General features: G+C 42.6%; 3 protein-coding genes across 3 annotated transcripts; 2 read left to right on the forward strand and 1 right to left on the reverse strand.

Moving 5' to 3' along the window:
* The first annotated feature begins 346 nt into the window (after positions 1-346).
* On the forward strand, positions 347-2,168 carry crygs2 (crystallin, gamma S2). The gene is made up of 3 exons (XM_038719812.1): positions 347-355; positions 720-989; positions 1,867-2,168. The coding sequence occupies exons 1-3, from the start codon at positions 347-349 to the stop codon at positions 2,137-2,139; spliced, it is 552 nt and encodes a 183-aa protein (XP_038575740.1). The 3' UTR covers positions 2,140-2,168.
* Positions 2,169-2,274: 106 nt separating this feature from the next.
* On the reverse strand, positions 2,275-8,285 carry lcmt2 (leucine carboxyl methyltransferase 2). Its single transcript, XM_038721362.1, is given in 15 exon segments — positions 2,275-2,673; positions 2,918-3,053; positions 3,164-3,351; positions 3,784-3,881; positions 4,004-4,252; positions 4,457-4,549; positions 4,552-4,683; positions 4,850-4,937; positions 5,055-5,162; positions 5,522-5,711; positions 5,923-6,079; positions 6,203-6,383; positions 6,513-6,594; positions 7,106-7,230; positions 8,118-8,285. Coding segments are annotated over 15 exon segments (2,037 nt in total). The 5' UTR covers positions 8,163-8,285; the 3' UTR covers positions 2,275-2,508.
* A 565-nt stretch (positions 8,286-8,850) lies between these two features.
* rab5b (RAB5B, member RAS oncogene family) lies at positions 8,851-16,109 on the forward strand. Its single transcript, XM_038721366.1, has 6 exons — positions 8,851-8,967; positions 9,982-10,296; positions 10,469-10,620; positions 10,938-11,060; positions 11,614-11,707; positions 14,135-16,109. Exons 2-6 carry the CDS (start codon positions 10,131-10,133, stop codon positions 14,248-14,250), a joined length of 651 nt encoding a protein of 216 aa, XP_038577294.1. The 5' UTR covers positions 8,851-8,967; positions 9,982-10,130; the 3' UTR covers positions 14,251-16,109.
* The last annotated feature ends 38 nt before the right edge of the window (positions 16,110-16,147 follow it).

Below are 16,147 nucleotides of genomic sequence, written 5' to 3' on the forward strand. Positions count from 1 at the left end.
TGGCATGTGTAACATGGTGCGAGAGTCGGAGCGGGGTGGGGGGTGGGCACTGGACACAGCCAGTAGAGAAGTGGGGTCAATGGACGCTTACCATGCCCGGCCATTATGCCGTAATCCTTCCTCGCTTTTCTGGAAAAACTGAATAGCACTAGAATCACTGACTCAATTTTTGGATCTCATTTTCATGACAAAGCGATTGTTCCCCGTTTGCCTCCACTGTTGCTGTTTATAAACGTGGGAAAACGGGGATATAAAAAGGGACTGGTGAGGGGCCAGTGCAGCATCGAGACCTCAGGGGAACCATCGCTTACCCATCACCAAGGCTATCCCACACACTACATCCAAGATGGGCAGGGTGAGTTAAGACAAAGTGGGACTGGCATGGACAAAGTCAGGTAACACTGGCATGTAGATCAAGTATGAATGTGTGGGTTTAAGTTGTAGACAAGGCTGTATATGTAACCGCCTCGGCAGGAATTATTGTGGTTTGGACCTATTTTGATTTACAAGTGAGGCAAGTTTCAAACTGTGTTGTTGACTGGACTGGCCGGTTTTTTGTAGTACTGGGTGTTAAGCTGGAGGTTAAAGCTGCCCTGTCTGTTGACAGAATGAATGCTATTCAATGCTTTCCAATATCAGAGAAGCTTTTTGTAAAGTTTGAGAGACAAAACAGTGACTAAGATGAACCACCGGTTAGACTCGAATGCAGATGACGAGAGCTAAACTCCCATGTGTTGTCCCTACAGATTGTCTTCTATGAGGACAAGAACTTCCAGGGCCGCCGCTACGAGTGCGACAGCGACTGCTCGGATTTCCACGCCTACTTGAGCCGCTGCAACTCCATCCGGGTGGAGAGTGGGGCCTGGGTGGTGTACGAGAGGCCCAACTACATGGGCTACCAATATGTCCTGACCCGGGGGGAGTACCCAGAGTACCAGCGCTGGATGGGCCTCAACGACCGCCTCAGCTCCTGCAAGCTGGTCCACTTTGTAAGTCAGCTATCGCCTGTGATCTGCTGCTGATGCTGAGATCTAACCGACCGTCTGACCTCTTTTATTAAATGTGCTGAACACTGTGTGCAGATCTCTTAATTAACCGCTAACCTGTACAAATGTGACTCCTGGTAGGTTTTTTTTCCTCTCTCAGCAGTGTAGCAGAGGGGTCTGACTTTGTGGGTAATGAACTTCAGGTTCAGACAGTCAGAAGTTAGGTGAACTAATACACAGTGAGAGTAAAACAAACTGACAGGGCACATCAGACAGGTCACACTATGGTGTTGTGACCGGTGACTGCAGGGCTTTGTCAATGGAGACCAATACTTCGGTGAGTCTATTTGTATGATCAGGCTTTGGTCCAAGTGACCCACAGCCTGCAGGCAGATTCGGGGACAGCACTTTCATACAAAAATCGATCTAGTTAGTATAAGCTGCATGTGTACGGTTTCAAATATTTATAGAGGCATGAAACAGGGAGCAAACAATGAGGGATGGTTGATTACATGCATGGAAAAAATAGTTGGTGTTAAAGTTGGTAGATCATTCCAGAAACACTGAGTATATAATCTATACAAAGGCTACTTCACCATGATGCTCATATTATTGTGAGAGCCTAATTATATATGCGGCGCTACAAACTTATACTCCTTTCGTTAGGTGCGAATCTCATCTCCCTATATATCCTCCCTTCCCCTTTTCTCTTACCCCACATCCCCTCCATATTCTTTCCTAACCCCCCTGCACTACCGCCTCCACCCTTCATTCACTACTCTCCACCTGCTACCTCTTTTCACCCATCTTCCATTTTCACCCCCTCTCATCTCCTCCCATACCTCTACCGTCTCCCTCGCTTCCTCCAATCACCTTCCAGACCAGTGGGAGCCAGTACAAGATGCAGCTGTATGAGAAGGCAGACTTCGGGGGCCAGGCCTTCGAGGCCACAGAGGACTGTCCCTCCCTCCTGGAGAAGTTCCGCTGGAGGGAGGTCAACTCCTGTAAGGTCTTCGACGGCTGGTGGGTTTTCTACGAGCACCCCAACTACCGTGGACGCCAGTACTTCCTCGAGAAGGGGGAATACCGCAAGCCAGGAGACTGGGGCGCTGTCAGCCCTACGGTCCAGTCCTTCAGGCGCTTCACTGAATGATTTAACCTTCATCTAAAACGTTAAAACAAAGCAACCTACTATGTCGATATTTTACTATAACTTTCATTGACTATTTTGTGATTTTGAACTGAGGTCTCACAAATAAAAACCTGTCCAATAAGCAGACTAAAGACATTTTTTTTGATTTTCTATTCATGAGATGTTTAATGTCTTTTGAGCCTTTTGTGCCCTTGCATACTTTTACATCTACACTTTGGGGTTCAATAACAATAACAAACCGGGACTTTCAATAGGCCTGAATTGAGCTCTGTTCAAACTGTCCCACATGATTCAAGTGAATCCATTTCATCCTGTCTTCAGTTGTTGATTTGAGCTGCTTAACAGTTTCACAGAACCCTTTAGACTACTTCATCCCAGTACAGGTCTCAGGTCCACAGTGACAGGCTGAAGGTTGAAGTGAGTCCCAAAGGAGAAACAGTTTCCTCCACCACCTATCAGCAGCAGCTCTGGTTCTTCTGGGTCTGTCAGCTCAGAGCAGAATGAGTGGAGCATCAGAGGCCAGGGCACTGAGGTCTAGACATGGCAGAACACACAGTGATTTATTATTCAGCATCTTGCTTGACAGATCCACCTTGAGGCTGCATGATCAATTATTTCAAATCATGATCAAATTACTTTACATGGAGAACTTGATGCCACATTTAGGGCAACAAACCCAGGCCTTTGCCACCTGGGGAGGATGCATCAATTCATCGAGCGCCACTGAAATTAATGTTGTGAAATCCGTGTCCCTTAGGTCCAATAAATGTGAACTGACCGTGTCTAGGCTGAACTCCACACTGCTGCACGTGGAGAGGTTGATCATGACAACGCCTGGTACACCCTCTGAATGCAGCCAAACTCCACCAACAACAACCAGCTTTTCACCGATCACATGGGCAGAGTGAGCGTACCTAAAACAAAGCAAATCTTTTCATTTCTTGTTGCTCTTTAGTGGGTGGTTTTCCTAAGCAGAACAGAGGTTCGTTTTGATGAACTGACTGAGCTCTGGAAAACAACAGACCTGGGAACAGGAGGGGGCTCCGCCTCTATTCTTTCCCAGGAGAAGCCTCTCTCAGTTGGTCTTAACACCACTGTGTCCCCCAGTGGCACCCCCCTTCTGTCTAGTCCTCCAAACACCACCACACCTCCCTGATATGGAAAGGCTGAGTGGGAATGGCGGGCCTCTGGTGCTGCGCCCTCTACTGGGATCTGTAAATAATAGTAATAAAACTCATTTAACCGGACAAACTCGTTGTACATAACTCATTTCAGCCTGATGAAAACTATCTGTTCACAAGTCAGTGCACAAGAATGCATCCCTACAATGACCATAGAAGGCTGCCTGATCCGCTCTGTTTTATTCAAAAAATTGTTACCATTAAGTAAAAATAAGAATTTCACACAGCAGAGCTTAAAGTCGTGCTGTCAGCAGGTATTAGAGGGCCTGAAACAATTAGAACATATTCATAGTACAGCTGCTCACACTTCCCACTTAAGCACGAACCCGTTTGTACGAGTGGCTCTACATGAGGCCCAGTGTAATTTGAAGAGAAGAGAGACACGATCATTTAAGTGCTATGAGTGTGGGCGAAATTAAAAACATATTTATAAAGAAAACACATGGATAGGGACTTAGCAAACCTCAGTCCAGTGCTGCTGGTCTAGACAGAGGAAGTAGCCGTCACCCAGAGCTGCTTCTGATTGATTCTTACCACCAAACACAAACAGAAAGTCTTTACCTGCAGAAAAAATGAAAGGGTTAATTGTACAATAAGTAAGCAAGGATCAAAACGGATGAGTGAGGGACAGAGAGAAAAAGCAACCAGAAAAAATCACATAATGACTTCCTGTTTCATTTCACCTTCGTGACGGACCACAGTAGCAGTGTGCCTCCATCTTGGCGGTGGTGAATCCCCCGTACAGACCATCTGCTCCACACAAAGTTTCACTGTGTCTCGGCCCTTTTGAGAGTCGAGAGGACCAGGTGGACCACTGGGGTCCAGGTTTACTCTTAAAAGGCCTCTTATTGGGTTGAGTGGAGAGGAGCGACCACCGTATACCACAATACCTCCTCCAGGAAGAGAGGTAACAGTGTGGTAGAGTCGAACACCTGGGAGGCAGCACAACAGCCAACTGTTCACACTGGAAGCAAATTTGTTTTCACTTCTCTTGCACGGTTTGATAATAGAGAGAAAAAATATGGTGATACCAGCTAGCTTTTATACGGATTTGGAGAGAAATTCTAAATGTAGTATAAGAGCAAAACTCACTACTGACAGAAAACAAAAAAATCAAAAGCAGCAAGCCCTCTCACCTAAATCTACAGATGGTTCCACACAGACAAATCTCCAGCCTTCCTGGTCCCTGAGGAGGATCCTAGTCACTGCCATCCTGCCCCCTCTGCTGAGCCTCCTGTTAGTAGGACCTGGCCTGGCCTCACCAAGGCGGAAGCCATCCCCAGCCCCTCCATAGAAACTGGTACGGTCCGCAAACTCAGAGCTGTGGCGCTCCAAGATGGGCAAACGGATGACACTGGATATACTTCAGCAAACACACATCAGAAAATCACACAAACGTCACAACCTTCACAACAAAAGCCGTACAGACGTGTGAATAATGTGTCTTAAAGGTGTCAAATAATGAAAGATCGATATTACCGAAGATTCTTTAGTTGGAAGAAGGGAGAGAGAAATAAAGTGATAGCTACCTGGAGCGTGCAAGAGCAAAGCCTGTGCCATCAAAGATCCTCGGGAAGCAGTGAGGATGAAATAGTGGGAACATTTCTGGTGCCACTCCTGAGGGCAGACAGATACAGAGTCAATATTTATTCTAGGATGCATGATTTTATTAAACATGGACAACAGAGAGACAACCACAACCTCACAAAATAAGAAGACGTGAACACAGCTAACCTCATATTCATCAAAAGGCTCCAGGCTCTCCACCCTGCACCTCTCCTCCTCAGGGACCAACCCGAGGTAGAAGTCATTCATGTCCAGACACACACACTCCTCCCAGCCCTGAAGACAAAAACACATTTTTATTAAACAGCACGATGCTATATTATTAAACTATTGCTCGTATCTAATTTTTTTTTGTATTGTATTTTACACTTAATTATTAAAGCACAATTTAAGGAGCTTGCAGACATACATTTCACTATGATTTTACCCTGTATGATTGATTGTGACAAAAAAAAAAAAAAAAGAAATTATAAAGAAAGTCATGCTTTATCATATATTTCTTGATGTAACCAATTAGCACAGAAATAAGAAGTAAACCCCTCTGTTGTCTATACCACTTGATAAAGGTGTTTCATTACACTTAAAGAGCAACAGTAACGTAGCACTAAGTAGATAAATACTGTGTGCATACTGGCCTTGTCCAGGAACCTGTGTCTCTGTGCAGCAGTGTCTGGGTACTGTCGAAGGGCATGTAGAGTTGAATTTAGTTTCAGGAAATGATCTTGCATGATCTGACCAAAGGGATCGTGGGGATGTATCTGCTCGTACATGACGAAGAGTGACTGTGGCAAGAGCTTTGCCGCCCAACTAATGACAGCATCGGACCTGGAAGACACACAACATGTAACTACTACAAACAGACATTAGAGATGTATGATTATGGCTAAGACAATAATCATGCTTATTTTGCAGGTTGATGATGTAATTATTGTACCTAAGCTAAGATCAAAATACAGTACCTGGTTTTAAAGTATCTCTTTTGTATACACAAAAAGGATGATATGGGCCCCTAATTTGACAAAATTGCAGTCCTTACCATTGTGTTTCCATGTATGTAAGTACCACTTCAGATAAGATTAGCGTAGGGGCAGCCCAGTCCAGACCAGCTGCACCCAGAGCTTCTTCCACCTGGGACTCCTGTCTAACATCCACCCCTAGCAGATGGTACTGACCACTAGACACATATAAAGGTCCTGCAGACACACAGGCAGACAGCTGGTTATGAAATCTAACATAACTTATATGTGCATTTCTTTCTAGACTTCTGAAAAGACAATAAAATAACACGTGTGTTCGGTGTAAAACAAATACCAAACCTGTAAGGGAAGGTAAATGCGAGTCTAACATCCCCCTCAGGGTAATATTAGAACTAATGAGAGCAGCCTTGCGTCGCGTGACATCAGGAAAATCAACCTCAAACACAACAGCCCTGTCCAAAGCGTCATCTGCGTGTAGGCGAAAATACGTAGAGTCAAACCCTGCGCCCAATGACAAAATCTAAAAAAAACAATGGGGAAAGATAACACCAGAGGGAGTAAGAAACCATCCCCCCCAGAAATGATGGTACATAAAATACATGCCAACTTTCTACACAACATAGTGTTGGAAAATAAAAAGTTAATTTGCCTGTCTCTTGGGGCAGTTTTCAGTAACGTGTAGGAACCTCCTCACACAGTGGTCCACAGCTCTCCAGCGTACATAGTAACCCCTAAAACATGCAAATACACTTATTATATATTGTTTACTGTGTTCCGTACACTACTTGTATACAACTGAAGACATATTGAACTCTACGATAGACATGTTTCACTATTCTAAGATATTTTATAGACCAAATGATTAATCGACAAATATCTGTAGATCATTCCCATAATGAACGTTAGGTGTTACAGTAGTAACAGTTTAGCCTGTCCTTGCAGTACATATAACTATTTAGACACATTACAATGTAATTAATTATTTACCCCACTTCTGTCCTGCTTTGTGTATCACCTCATGGTACAAGATCTGATGCTTAACACACATTCACCCTCTATGGCGGCGCTCTTTGTACTGCTATGACTCCTGCACTCTTCCCTTACACATTAGAGTAATCCCATCCCATCCCAAATGTCCAGATTTTACACCACTGTCAAACGCAGGCCAACTCCTGTGCATGTATTTTGTGCGCTCAATAAAGTGATTGTGAGCATGATCGCAAGATGAAGATCCCCGCTGACCTGTTGATGAGTGGGGCTCTCCTGGCTGCTTTGTACACAAAGTGTTGTAGGAAGAAATCCTGGAAGTAGCCCTGCGCTGCAGCAGACACTTTGCTCACCACACTGCTGTCGTTGGTTCCCTGTACCTGTGTCAAGCAAGAAAAACACAAATTATTATTACTGTATACGCCTACGCCTGAGACCAGTTTGATTTACCTTTTGACAGCAGTGGAAGAAAATACTATAAAAATAAGCCATTACAAGCAAAGTCCTTCATTGAAAATGTTGAAAGTACATAGATATTCTTGCCAAAATGTACTTTTGAAAGTACCAAAAATGGAAGAATTCAATGCAGAAAAATGCCCTCTGTGAGTGTTATACTGTAATACATTAAGTTATTGGATTACTGATGTACTGATGACAATGACATAACGTAACAGTATTTTTTCCTCATACCTGTACAGTCACTGTGCAATCATACATACAATATAATGTACTCTAAATTATACTGCTGAATTTATTTATGTCCTGTGCAATCATTCATTTATTTATTTTCTACACCATGCCACTATCTCCTGCTGCGACCTGTGCAATGTTTATATCAATGGTATGTATATAACTTATTCTTATTTTTCTATTCCTACTCTAGATTATATTTTTCCATTCAATTTTTATATCTAATGTGTATTTTTCTACCTGTTGTGTTTGTGTTGTATCTGGAGCTGCTTTAACAAGTGAATTTCCCCAGTGTTGGATCAAGTCTATCTTTATCATATTATGTAACATTATGGCGTTATTGTATTATTGATGGCTGAGCTCAAGCAAACTGTTATAGCTAAAAGTATTTTATACACTTTTGAGTAGTTTAATACACAACGATGCTTCACATTTTATAAGGTCATCGTGTTTGTATGTGAAATATTCAAAAAGTACAAGAACATCAGGTACAGTCATTAGTTTCAATCCACCACTGTAACTTAGTTTTATAGTAACGTTAGTAAGTTAATATAGGGACTGAAGAAGTGAGACCTACCGCCGTGTCCCTCCCCTTCTGCTTCTTTCTGTTTGTCGTTGGCATAATGTCAACAAGCCTTCACATCACCTCGCAGATAAACTCCAACACACATTGTGCAGTGTAATAAATAAGCGTTCATAGGAAAGTCAGTCCACTGATCAAAACAATTCAAACATCCTTCATGTGGGAAATACTTCCGAGTGGCTTCCTGCCCGCGATCGTGCGCCCCCTGCGGTTTGGAGGTCATTTACATATCGTTCAAAACCCCATTCAAATTATTCATACTTTAAGCAGTGGTGGACGAAGGATTGAGATCCTTTACTGAAGTAAAAGTACTAACATCACACTGTAAAATACTCTATTACTAGTAAAAGTAACCCACAGCACTAAAAATGTTACTTATGTAAAAGTCTAATCAGGAAAATGTACTTAAATTAGGCCTATTTAAAGTAAAATTATTCAAAGCAGTAAAATGTCCCATTTGACTGTTAAACCAGTATATATTATATCATAATACACTCGTGCACATTCATGTAAAAGCAGGATTTTACTGGTAGAACTTATTTTGAATTATTTTCTTTCGGACTGTAACTAATAACTTCATCATGAAATAATATGCTGATTATTTTCTCCATTAATTGATTAAAATATGGAAAATGCCACAGACACCCAGAGCCCAAAGTGACACCTTCATAACACTGAGGAGGAGGAGGAATGCGGTTCTTCTTCTCTTCACGGGATTGACAATGCGGCAATCAGTGCGCATGCGTCACTTTACAGGAAGCGTTTTTCTTTAACCAGCTGATAGCCAGATTGTCAACAGTGAATCCTGCGATACCAGCGCTTTTGAAACGACAGCATATATACGGTAAATATTTTTATATTTCCCCCTCAGTAGTGATATGTTAATCACATGAACAGGTAGCAGTGGTATGTTTAACAGGGGCGTCGAAATATAAAGCTTTTGATTCAGTTCTGTCTTGTCCGACCTGAGTGGCCGGAGCGGTGTCCCGTTAGCACATAACGCAAAATAAGGGCTGCTGATCTGATAACGTTTACTGGAGGGAGTAACCATAACGGTAATAGTGACAAGAGTGCAGGAGTGGCGGCCGCCGTCTGTCCAGAGACTTCACACTACTGACGTCGAGGTTGGAGTAATGTTTTTGAAATCTGCTGCAGTGATGGATGTAAAGCATTGTTGTCTGAGAGGTGGGAAACATCAGTGTGAGGCGCAGCATCTCTGTTAAAGCTCAAGTTTCACTGCATGAAAATGGGACACTGCTTGCAACGGGCAGTGTATGTTTTTGCACACGCAGGGCTGGTAAATGTTAAGCAATGCAGCTGCAGCGCAAACTTCTTCTTCTCTTGCTATTCCTTGGTTTGGTGCCAAGGAAATCTCCACCCTTCCTTATAAAACCCTAATCTTTAGACTTTGTTCATGCACTAGAAGGGGCCTTCGTTGCTCTGAGGAGGAAAGAAAAGTGTATTTGAGGCAAGGTACGATGTAAACACAGTAGATATTCAGGGTTGCTAAATGTAAGTAACGCAGTTGCAATGAAAACTTTTGCGGTTCTTTGACTCCTTGACATGCCCCCTCTATAAAACCCTAATCTTTAGACTGGAAGAGGCCTTTGTTGCCCTGAGGAGGAAAGAAATGTGTATTTAAGGTGAGGTTAGATGTAAAAACAGTAGACATTCAGGTTTGGTAAATGTAAGCAATGCAAACCTTTGCTATTCCTTGAATTCATGTTAGATCTCCACCTCCTTATAAACCCCCAATCTTCAGACTTGCACTGGAAGAACGTGTTGCCTTGATAAAGAAAGAAAGGTGCTTATGAGGTAAGGCATGATGTAATCTAAACAAAACATTTCACTTCTTCAGCTCGGAGTTAAGAGAGGTCAAGACACCGTCAGTGAGACTTGACCACACTCGGTTTGGAAGGCAGCGCAAGTGGCTGATATCCCAGAAGCACCTACATCTACTCCAGGGAGGAGCCCCAGCCCCCCTGCCGTTCTGCTACACGGGCCGGTATGAGCTCCAGAGGGAGTGGAGGCCGCTCCAACGGCACACTACCACAAACCAAGATCTGCCAGTTCAAGTTGGTGCTCCTGGGTGACATGGCTGTGGGCAAGTCCAGCCTGGTGCTGCGTTTTGTCAAGGGGCAATTCGACGAGTTCCAGGAGACAACCATAGGAGGTGAAGACTGGGAAGTGTGGACAGTGTGTGTGTGTTTGTGTGAGGGGGGAAGAAGTTGTTTGCTAAAATCAGGTGATCAAAGGGGTAGCAATTGGGATAGTGATGGGAGGTTATTATTATTATTATTTTTAAAACACCTGGCAACATGTTATTTCCCCCTTCTTCCGTCCAGCTGCATTTCTGGCTCAGTCCGTGTGCCTAGATGATACCACTGTGAAGTTTGAGATCTGGGACACCGCAGGACAAGAGCGATACCATAGCCTGGCTCCTATGTACTACCGTGGCGCTCAGGCTGCTATCGTTGTCTTTGACATCACCAAGCCGGTATAGTATAAACAGATGTATTCATTAGTATTAGTACGTAATCACTGTCGCTGCCTGCAGAAGTGTTTGTCAAATAAGTGAAGACATTCTTTTACTTAACGGTGACGCAGCCTGAACCTTCATATTTGTGTGTAATTTGCCATTCTGATTTTATATCAATATGATAGAAGTTTACAGTCCAGTTTGTCCCCTAACTGATGAATAAATTCCTATATTGATATATTATTCATGCACAGCTTTCACGACCTCTGTCATTTTTTCCTGCTAATTAAATATGTGTCAGTGGTTTATCTGACCTTGGTGCTGTGTTTGTATAGGAGACTTTCGAGAGAGCCAAGGCCTGGGTGAAGGAGCTGCAGAGGCAGGCCAGTCCCAACATTGTTATCGCCCTGGCCGGGAACAAGGCTGACCTGGCAGAGAGGAGACTAGTAGAGTACGAGGTAACACACTCCCGTCTGACCCATTTTGTGGGCTGTAGCCTAAACTAAATCAGAAATGATTACCTCTCTGAAGCTGGACGGTAATTACTGCTGATGACAGGTGACATATGTCTCTGTGTGCTTTAAGCCTATAAGCCTACAGTCGAGCTTACAGTTGAGATTGTAGTGGTCCAGGTGGAGGTGTTCCAATGCTAGCAGATTTTGATTAAAAGTGGGAGTGGGCTTGTGTGCACAATTTCACAAAAAGATCAGAAAGTAGAGCACAAGGATCAAATTGTTGTGATGTCCGCCACGCATAAAAACACAGTTGGAAAAGTCATAACGAGCCAGCTGCTACCTGACCTTTTCTTGCTGCAGAGGCGGCACATCACAGCTCAGAGGTTTGTGTAGTGGCGTCAAAGGTCTGTGCTCGACTGAGTGCCTGCTATTTGTAGATAAGAAACATTTTAGCTCTTCTTAAGGTAAAGGCTTAAAAGTATTTTTATAGTGTTTGAAAACCTACAAATTACTGCTGATGCTATATTAATATTTGTTTGTGTGTTGTATGCCACAGGAAGCCCAGACATACTCTGAAGACACTGGCTTGCTCTTTATGGAGACTTCTGCCAAGACAGCAATGAACGTCAATGATCTCTTCCTGGCCATCGGTGAGTACCCTTTATTTACAGTTTAACAAAAGAAATGTGACTTTTATTCCAGAATAGAATGGGATTTAGGCCAAAGGAGTCATTACATCTGCTTAAAGGACCTGTGTGTAGGATTTAGTGGCATCTAGAAAGGTTGCAGATTGCAACCAACTAAATAGCCCTCGCTTTTCAAGCGTGTAGGAGACAGTGGCCTTAAAACTTGCAAGAAAGGGGAAAGGCCATCTTTAGAGCAATTCTGCCATATTCCAAAGTCCAAAATGTACCATTTGGCTCATCCCCAGATGTGACCATATTCAGACGAAGATGGCGCTAGCTAGCTTTGTTAGCAAAGTGAATCCATAATTCATGTTAAGTGTTCTAATAATTGGGATGTCAATTTTGGCGAAAAACAGGCTTAAAATAAAAAGGTACTTACCAGAGAAAATGAACAGCTGACTCCTTGGTGTTTTTGGCTCACTGTCTCTTACTACAAAAAGAAAATCATGCTGAAGAACACTTGAAACTAGCGACTGAGAGCATAAACTCATTAGGAAAGTGTTTACTGAGGTAATAAATCAGATGAGAAGCCTCATTTTCTCATTGACATTTTAATGAATGGATGAAGCCTCTCCACAGGTTTGAATGAAAAGCAGTGAAGCCAGTTTTTGGTCCTATGTAGCTACTGCACATGATTGTGTAGTGTAAGACGCAGTATAACAATGCAGTGCAACGGCAGAAACACAGTAATTCTGGTAACTGCATGGCTGCACCCGGCTGCTCCAACAAAATATTTTGTTGTCCCATTGTGTTTGTCTGACTCAGACTGTGACTGTTTAATCAGCCAACCTACAAGGCTCACTTGCCCAAAACCAACGTAGCGTCACGGATAGCCATTCGTTTTAAAAAAAAATTTTTTTTTGTATAGTTTATCTAAACTATACAATTTTATCTCATGTGTGTTGGGATGTCGTTGTGACATAATTTTTGGGCCTACATGGAACCCTTCATGCAGGCTTTGTCAGTGCCAAATCTGTACCGCCTGCCGGATCCGTTCTGCACATGCGCAAAAGTGGTTCCGTCAGTCAAAGGTTACTCTAAATCTGCCTATTCAAAATGATCCAACTGAATCTTTCAAATAAAGATAAAAAAATGTTTTTTAATTACTGAAGATTAAACTGTTCACTATGATATGAGGTAATAGGAATATACTCAAGATAAGAAAAGCCTTATTCAACAGTACGTTTTTAATTTCTAATAGTGACAATCTAACAAAGGAGCTAGCAGCTGTAGGGTTAGCCGGTCGACATGCATACGGTCACTGACTTTGGTTTAGGCACACACCCCTGTCATGGTTAGGGTAAGGATAAGGGGGTTTGGCAAGCTGTCAACGCCTTATTTACTAACATAGCTAGCTACCTAGCTAGCTACTAGCGCTTCCGGGCTATACAGGGTATCTCATCCGCACGCCGAAGGGTACCTTTTGCATCAAATAATGCTTTGTCAGCCTTTCTGACGCCCTGAGATGAGAACAGACAACACATGAATAATTACAGGCACATTTTTGGTAACGTTCTTTGACAGACAGGACCACTTTTGCGCATGTGCAGAAAGGGATCTGGCAGGCAGCCCGGATTTGGTCTCTACAGGCTTCACTGTTCAAAATCTCGCTTACCCCCTACTCATTTTGTCACTGTACAATACAACAGACTTCTTTTTGCAACCAGTGGTGTCGCCGTCGCATTGGCTTCACTTTTCAAACACAGAGGTTTGCTGTTCGCTGTTTGTCAGGATGGGTATGGTGGACAGTGAGGGTCACATTAGTCTCAGCCAGTGCAAAACACAGCAACATAAACCTGGCCCTACGATACAATTGCAAACTATTACCAGGCACCTGGCCAATGACCCCAATTTGTTTTTCCACCAAATCTAAAATACCCCGCATATCTGCCAAAGATCCACCTCAATCTTACACACTGGTCCTTTTTAAGAGATTATGTCTTTGGTCTAGGTTGGTTAGCAGCACATGTCAAGAACTCGCTCACAGACTTAAATGACATTTAGTGGGAAGTAAGCCATGGGTCAGTGAAAAAGTGATTCCATTTTTGATGCAGATTCACATTCATGAATCTTTGAAAGGGTTACCAGACATGACGACTTAATGAGCTTTGAAAAAATGAGGCACATGAGCTCATTTTCGGGGCAGATCTGACAGGCGATTTGCACTGCACTTGTCTGGTACATGTATCCATGATTATCTATCACTTTTGGTGTGCATCTAAATTCAGATGCGGATACAGGATTTTTATTTTTTTTAACAATATCAATATATTTGAAAGTTTTTTTTATTTTCTCCTGACTCTTGGTCGATATGAGTACTTCCTCAGTCAGAAAATAGAGCATGTTTTTAAATTTGATGTCAAAATATTTTACTTTATCTTCTTAATGTAGCAAAAAAGATGCCAAAAACAGACACCCAAAACCCTACACATGCAGCACGACATCGTGGAGTCAACCTCCAGGACCCAGATGCCCACTCTACCAGAGCCTGCTGTGGTGGGAACTAGACCTCCACAACGCTCACCAGTATCTCACAATCCACACCACCACAGCCCTCCTCCTTCAACCAACTTACAGGGGTGGGCCTGATGTGGGGTAACCAAGTATCCATTCACTCCCTTACCCTCCATTCATCCTCCTGTCCAAGCAGACAGAAATTCAGAGACAGAAAATCAAAGGAAAGAATAAGAGGAACGAAAGAGCAAGTAGAAATGGAAGAGGAAGACACGAGTGTTTCACAACCGTCTCTCTTGACCAACAACTGAGATTCTGCATTTGGAATATACAAATGGAGGTATATTAAAGACTGAGATCGAGAAGAAGGAAATAAAGAATGGGGAAGACAGTGGCAAGCCAGTTGCAGTACTTAGCACTAATCGTGATTATTTCGTTTTCATTCTGCCTTGCATAATTTCAGTCATGGCTCCGATTGCATAAAAATGCACAAAATGAGGAGCACACGCTGGCAAGAGGCCAAGAAAGGAGGGGAGAAAAAAAAACTAAAAAAACCCCGCCAAGACATAAAAAAAAAAAAAAAAAAACACAGAAGCCAAAATGGTTACGCTGTGGCTGCTTTCTTCTTCCCCTTTGTCAGAGCTTGCATCTGCTCGCTTTGCCTCCCTCTAGTCTTGAATCAATCAAATCCTGCTGTGAATAACGCCACATATTGTACCCCTGGAATGATCCCACAATTCTTAAACCCTCTGTCCTGCCTGACCTTCCCTGGTGTCACTGGTCCTGTCCAGGCCCACATTAGATAAGACCCATGGCACAGTTTGCCCAACATAAGTCCGTTTGTACGTATTTATCGTCCAGTGTTTTGACTTCTCGTGACTGCTGGTAGGCACTCCATATTTCTCCTCCTTTTATCCAGACAGAAACTCATTATGTGAGGCAACCATTTAAACTAAGTTCTAATTTAACGGGATTGTTTGTCTTTACAAGGTTGATGATTTTACAGTTGGTCCAACAGACTTGCTTATTGTATTGAAAAATTATTTTGGGTTTTGTTGCCTGGCTTGAGTGCTCTGCGAAGCACCACAGGCTGTAGCTCTTATCATCAACAATAGACTCGATTTGGAGTATATGTAGTCACTTGATTTAAAATTGTTATATATGAACTGTGAGCTCTAACAAATTACATGTCTGCAGCAGAGAACATGTCCCCCAAACCTTAAGAAAGCAGTAAGCTTGATCTAATTTTTTAATTAGTGTGGTTGTCCACGTATGGCTCTGCCCAGATAAAATTATCGGCATCAGATAAATGACATTGGGGGTCAGGGTCCTCACAGAAAAACAGTTCAGTACAGAATGTAAGGCAGGAAGATAACAAAACATAATATTTGTAATAAACCTGTACCATCTTGTGTTTAATGTGTCCATCTGTCCCTTGTCCCAAGGCTAAATTGTTGAACATGAAATCATAGTGATCTTAAAATTGTTTTACTGATTCATTTAATTTAATATGATGCTCTTAAAACGGGGTTGTGTGCTTGGTTACTGTCCAAAGCTTGCCTGAAGAAAACGAGGAAAGAATTGATGTAAACACAAAAAACAAACAAAAGTGCCTATTCCCAGTTTTCTTTTTCTGTAAATCACATTTGGGGCTTTGTTTAAGTGTGTGCTTCATAGGCAATGTGCAGGAGAACCATTTCCCTGACAATGGCGTAGTATAAACAAATATCTTGGCACCCTGTCATAAGGCTATATACTGTATTGGCTCTTTGTATGGATGTAAAGAGGTCTTGTTGAATACACTGTATGTTATATATTGTCTTAATTTTAAAGAAAGTGTATGTTTTTAGCAGAGCACACCCGTGAACCTGGAGTGGACCATTGAAGAAAAAAAAAAAGAAAAAAAAAAAAAGAACTAATCAGTTATAAATCTCTTTGATTTAAACGAAT

The sequence above is a fragment of the Micropterus salmoides genome, unplaced genomic scaffold (assembly GCF_014851395.1).
Source record: "Micropterus salmoides isolate LMB-PRFRI ecotype aquatic unplaced genomic scaffold, ASM1485139v1 Ms_hic_scaffold_15, whole genome shotgun sequence".
Lineage (NCBI taxonomy): Eukaryota > Metazoa > Chordata > Actinopteri > Centrarchiformes > Centrarchidae > Micropterus > Micropterus salmoides.

Excerpts from the sequence above, each read along its gene's own strand:
- crygs2 (XM_038719812.1), top strand. Across the intron at positions 990-1,866 it reads CCTGCAAGCTGGTCCACTTT|ACCAGTGGGAGCCAGTACAA; the intron begins GTAAGTCAGCTA and ends ATCACCTTCCAG.
- rab5b (XM_038721366.1), top strand. The coding sequence starts at position 10,131 with ATGAGCTCCAGAGGGAGTGGAGGCCGCTCCAACGGCACACTACCACAA. Across the intron at positions 10,297-10,468 it reads CCAGGAGACAACCATAGGAG|CTGCATTTCTGGCTCAGTCC; the intron begins GTGAAGACTGGG and ends TCTTCCGTCCAG. Across the intron at positions 11,708-14,134 it reads TGATCTCTTCCTGGCCATCG|CAAAAAAGATGCCAAAAACA; the intron begins GTGAGTACCCTT and ends TTCTTAATGTAG.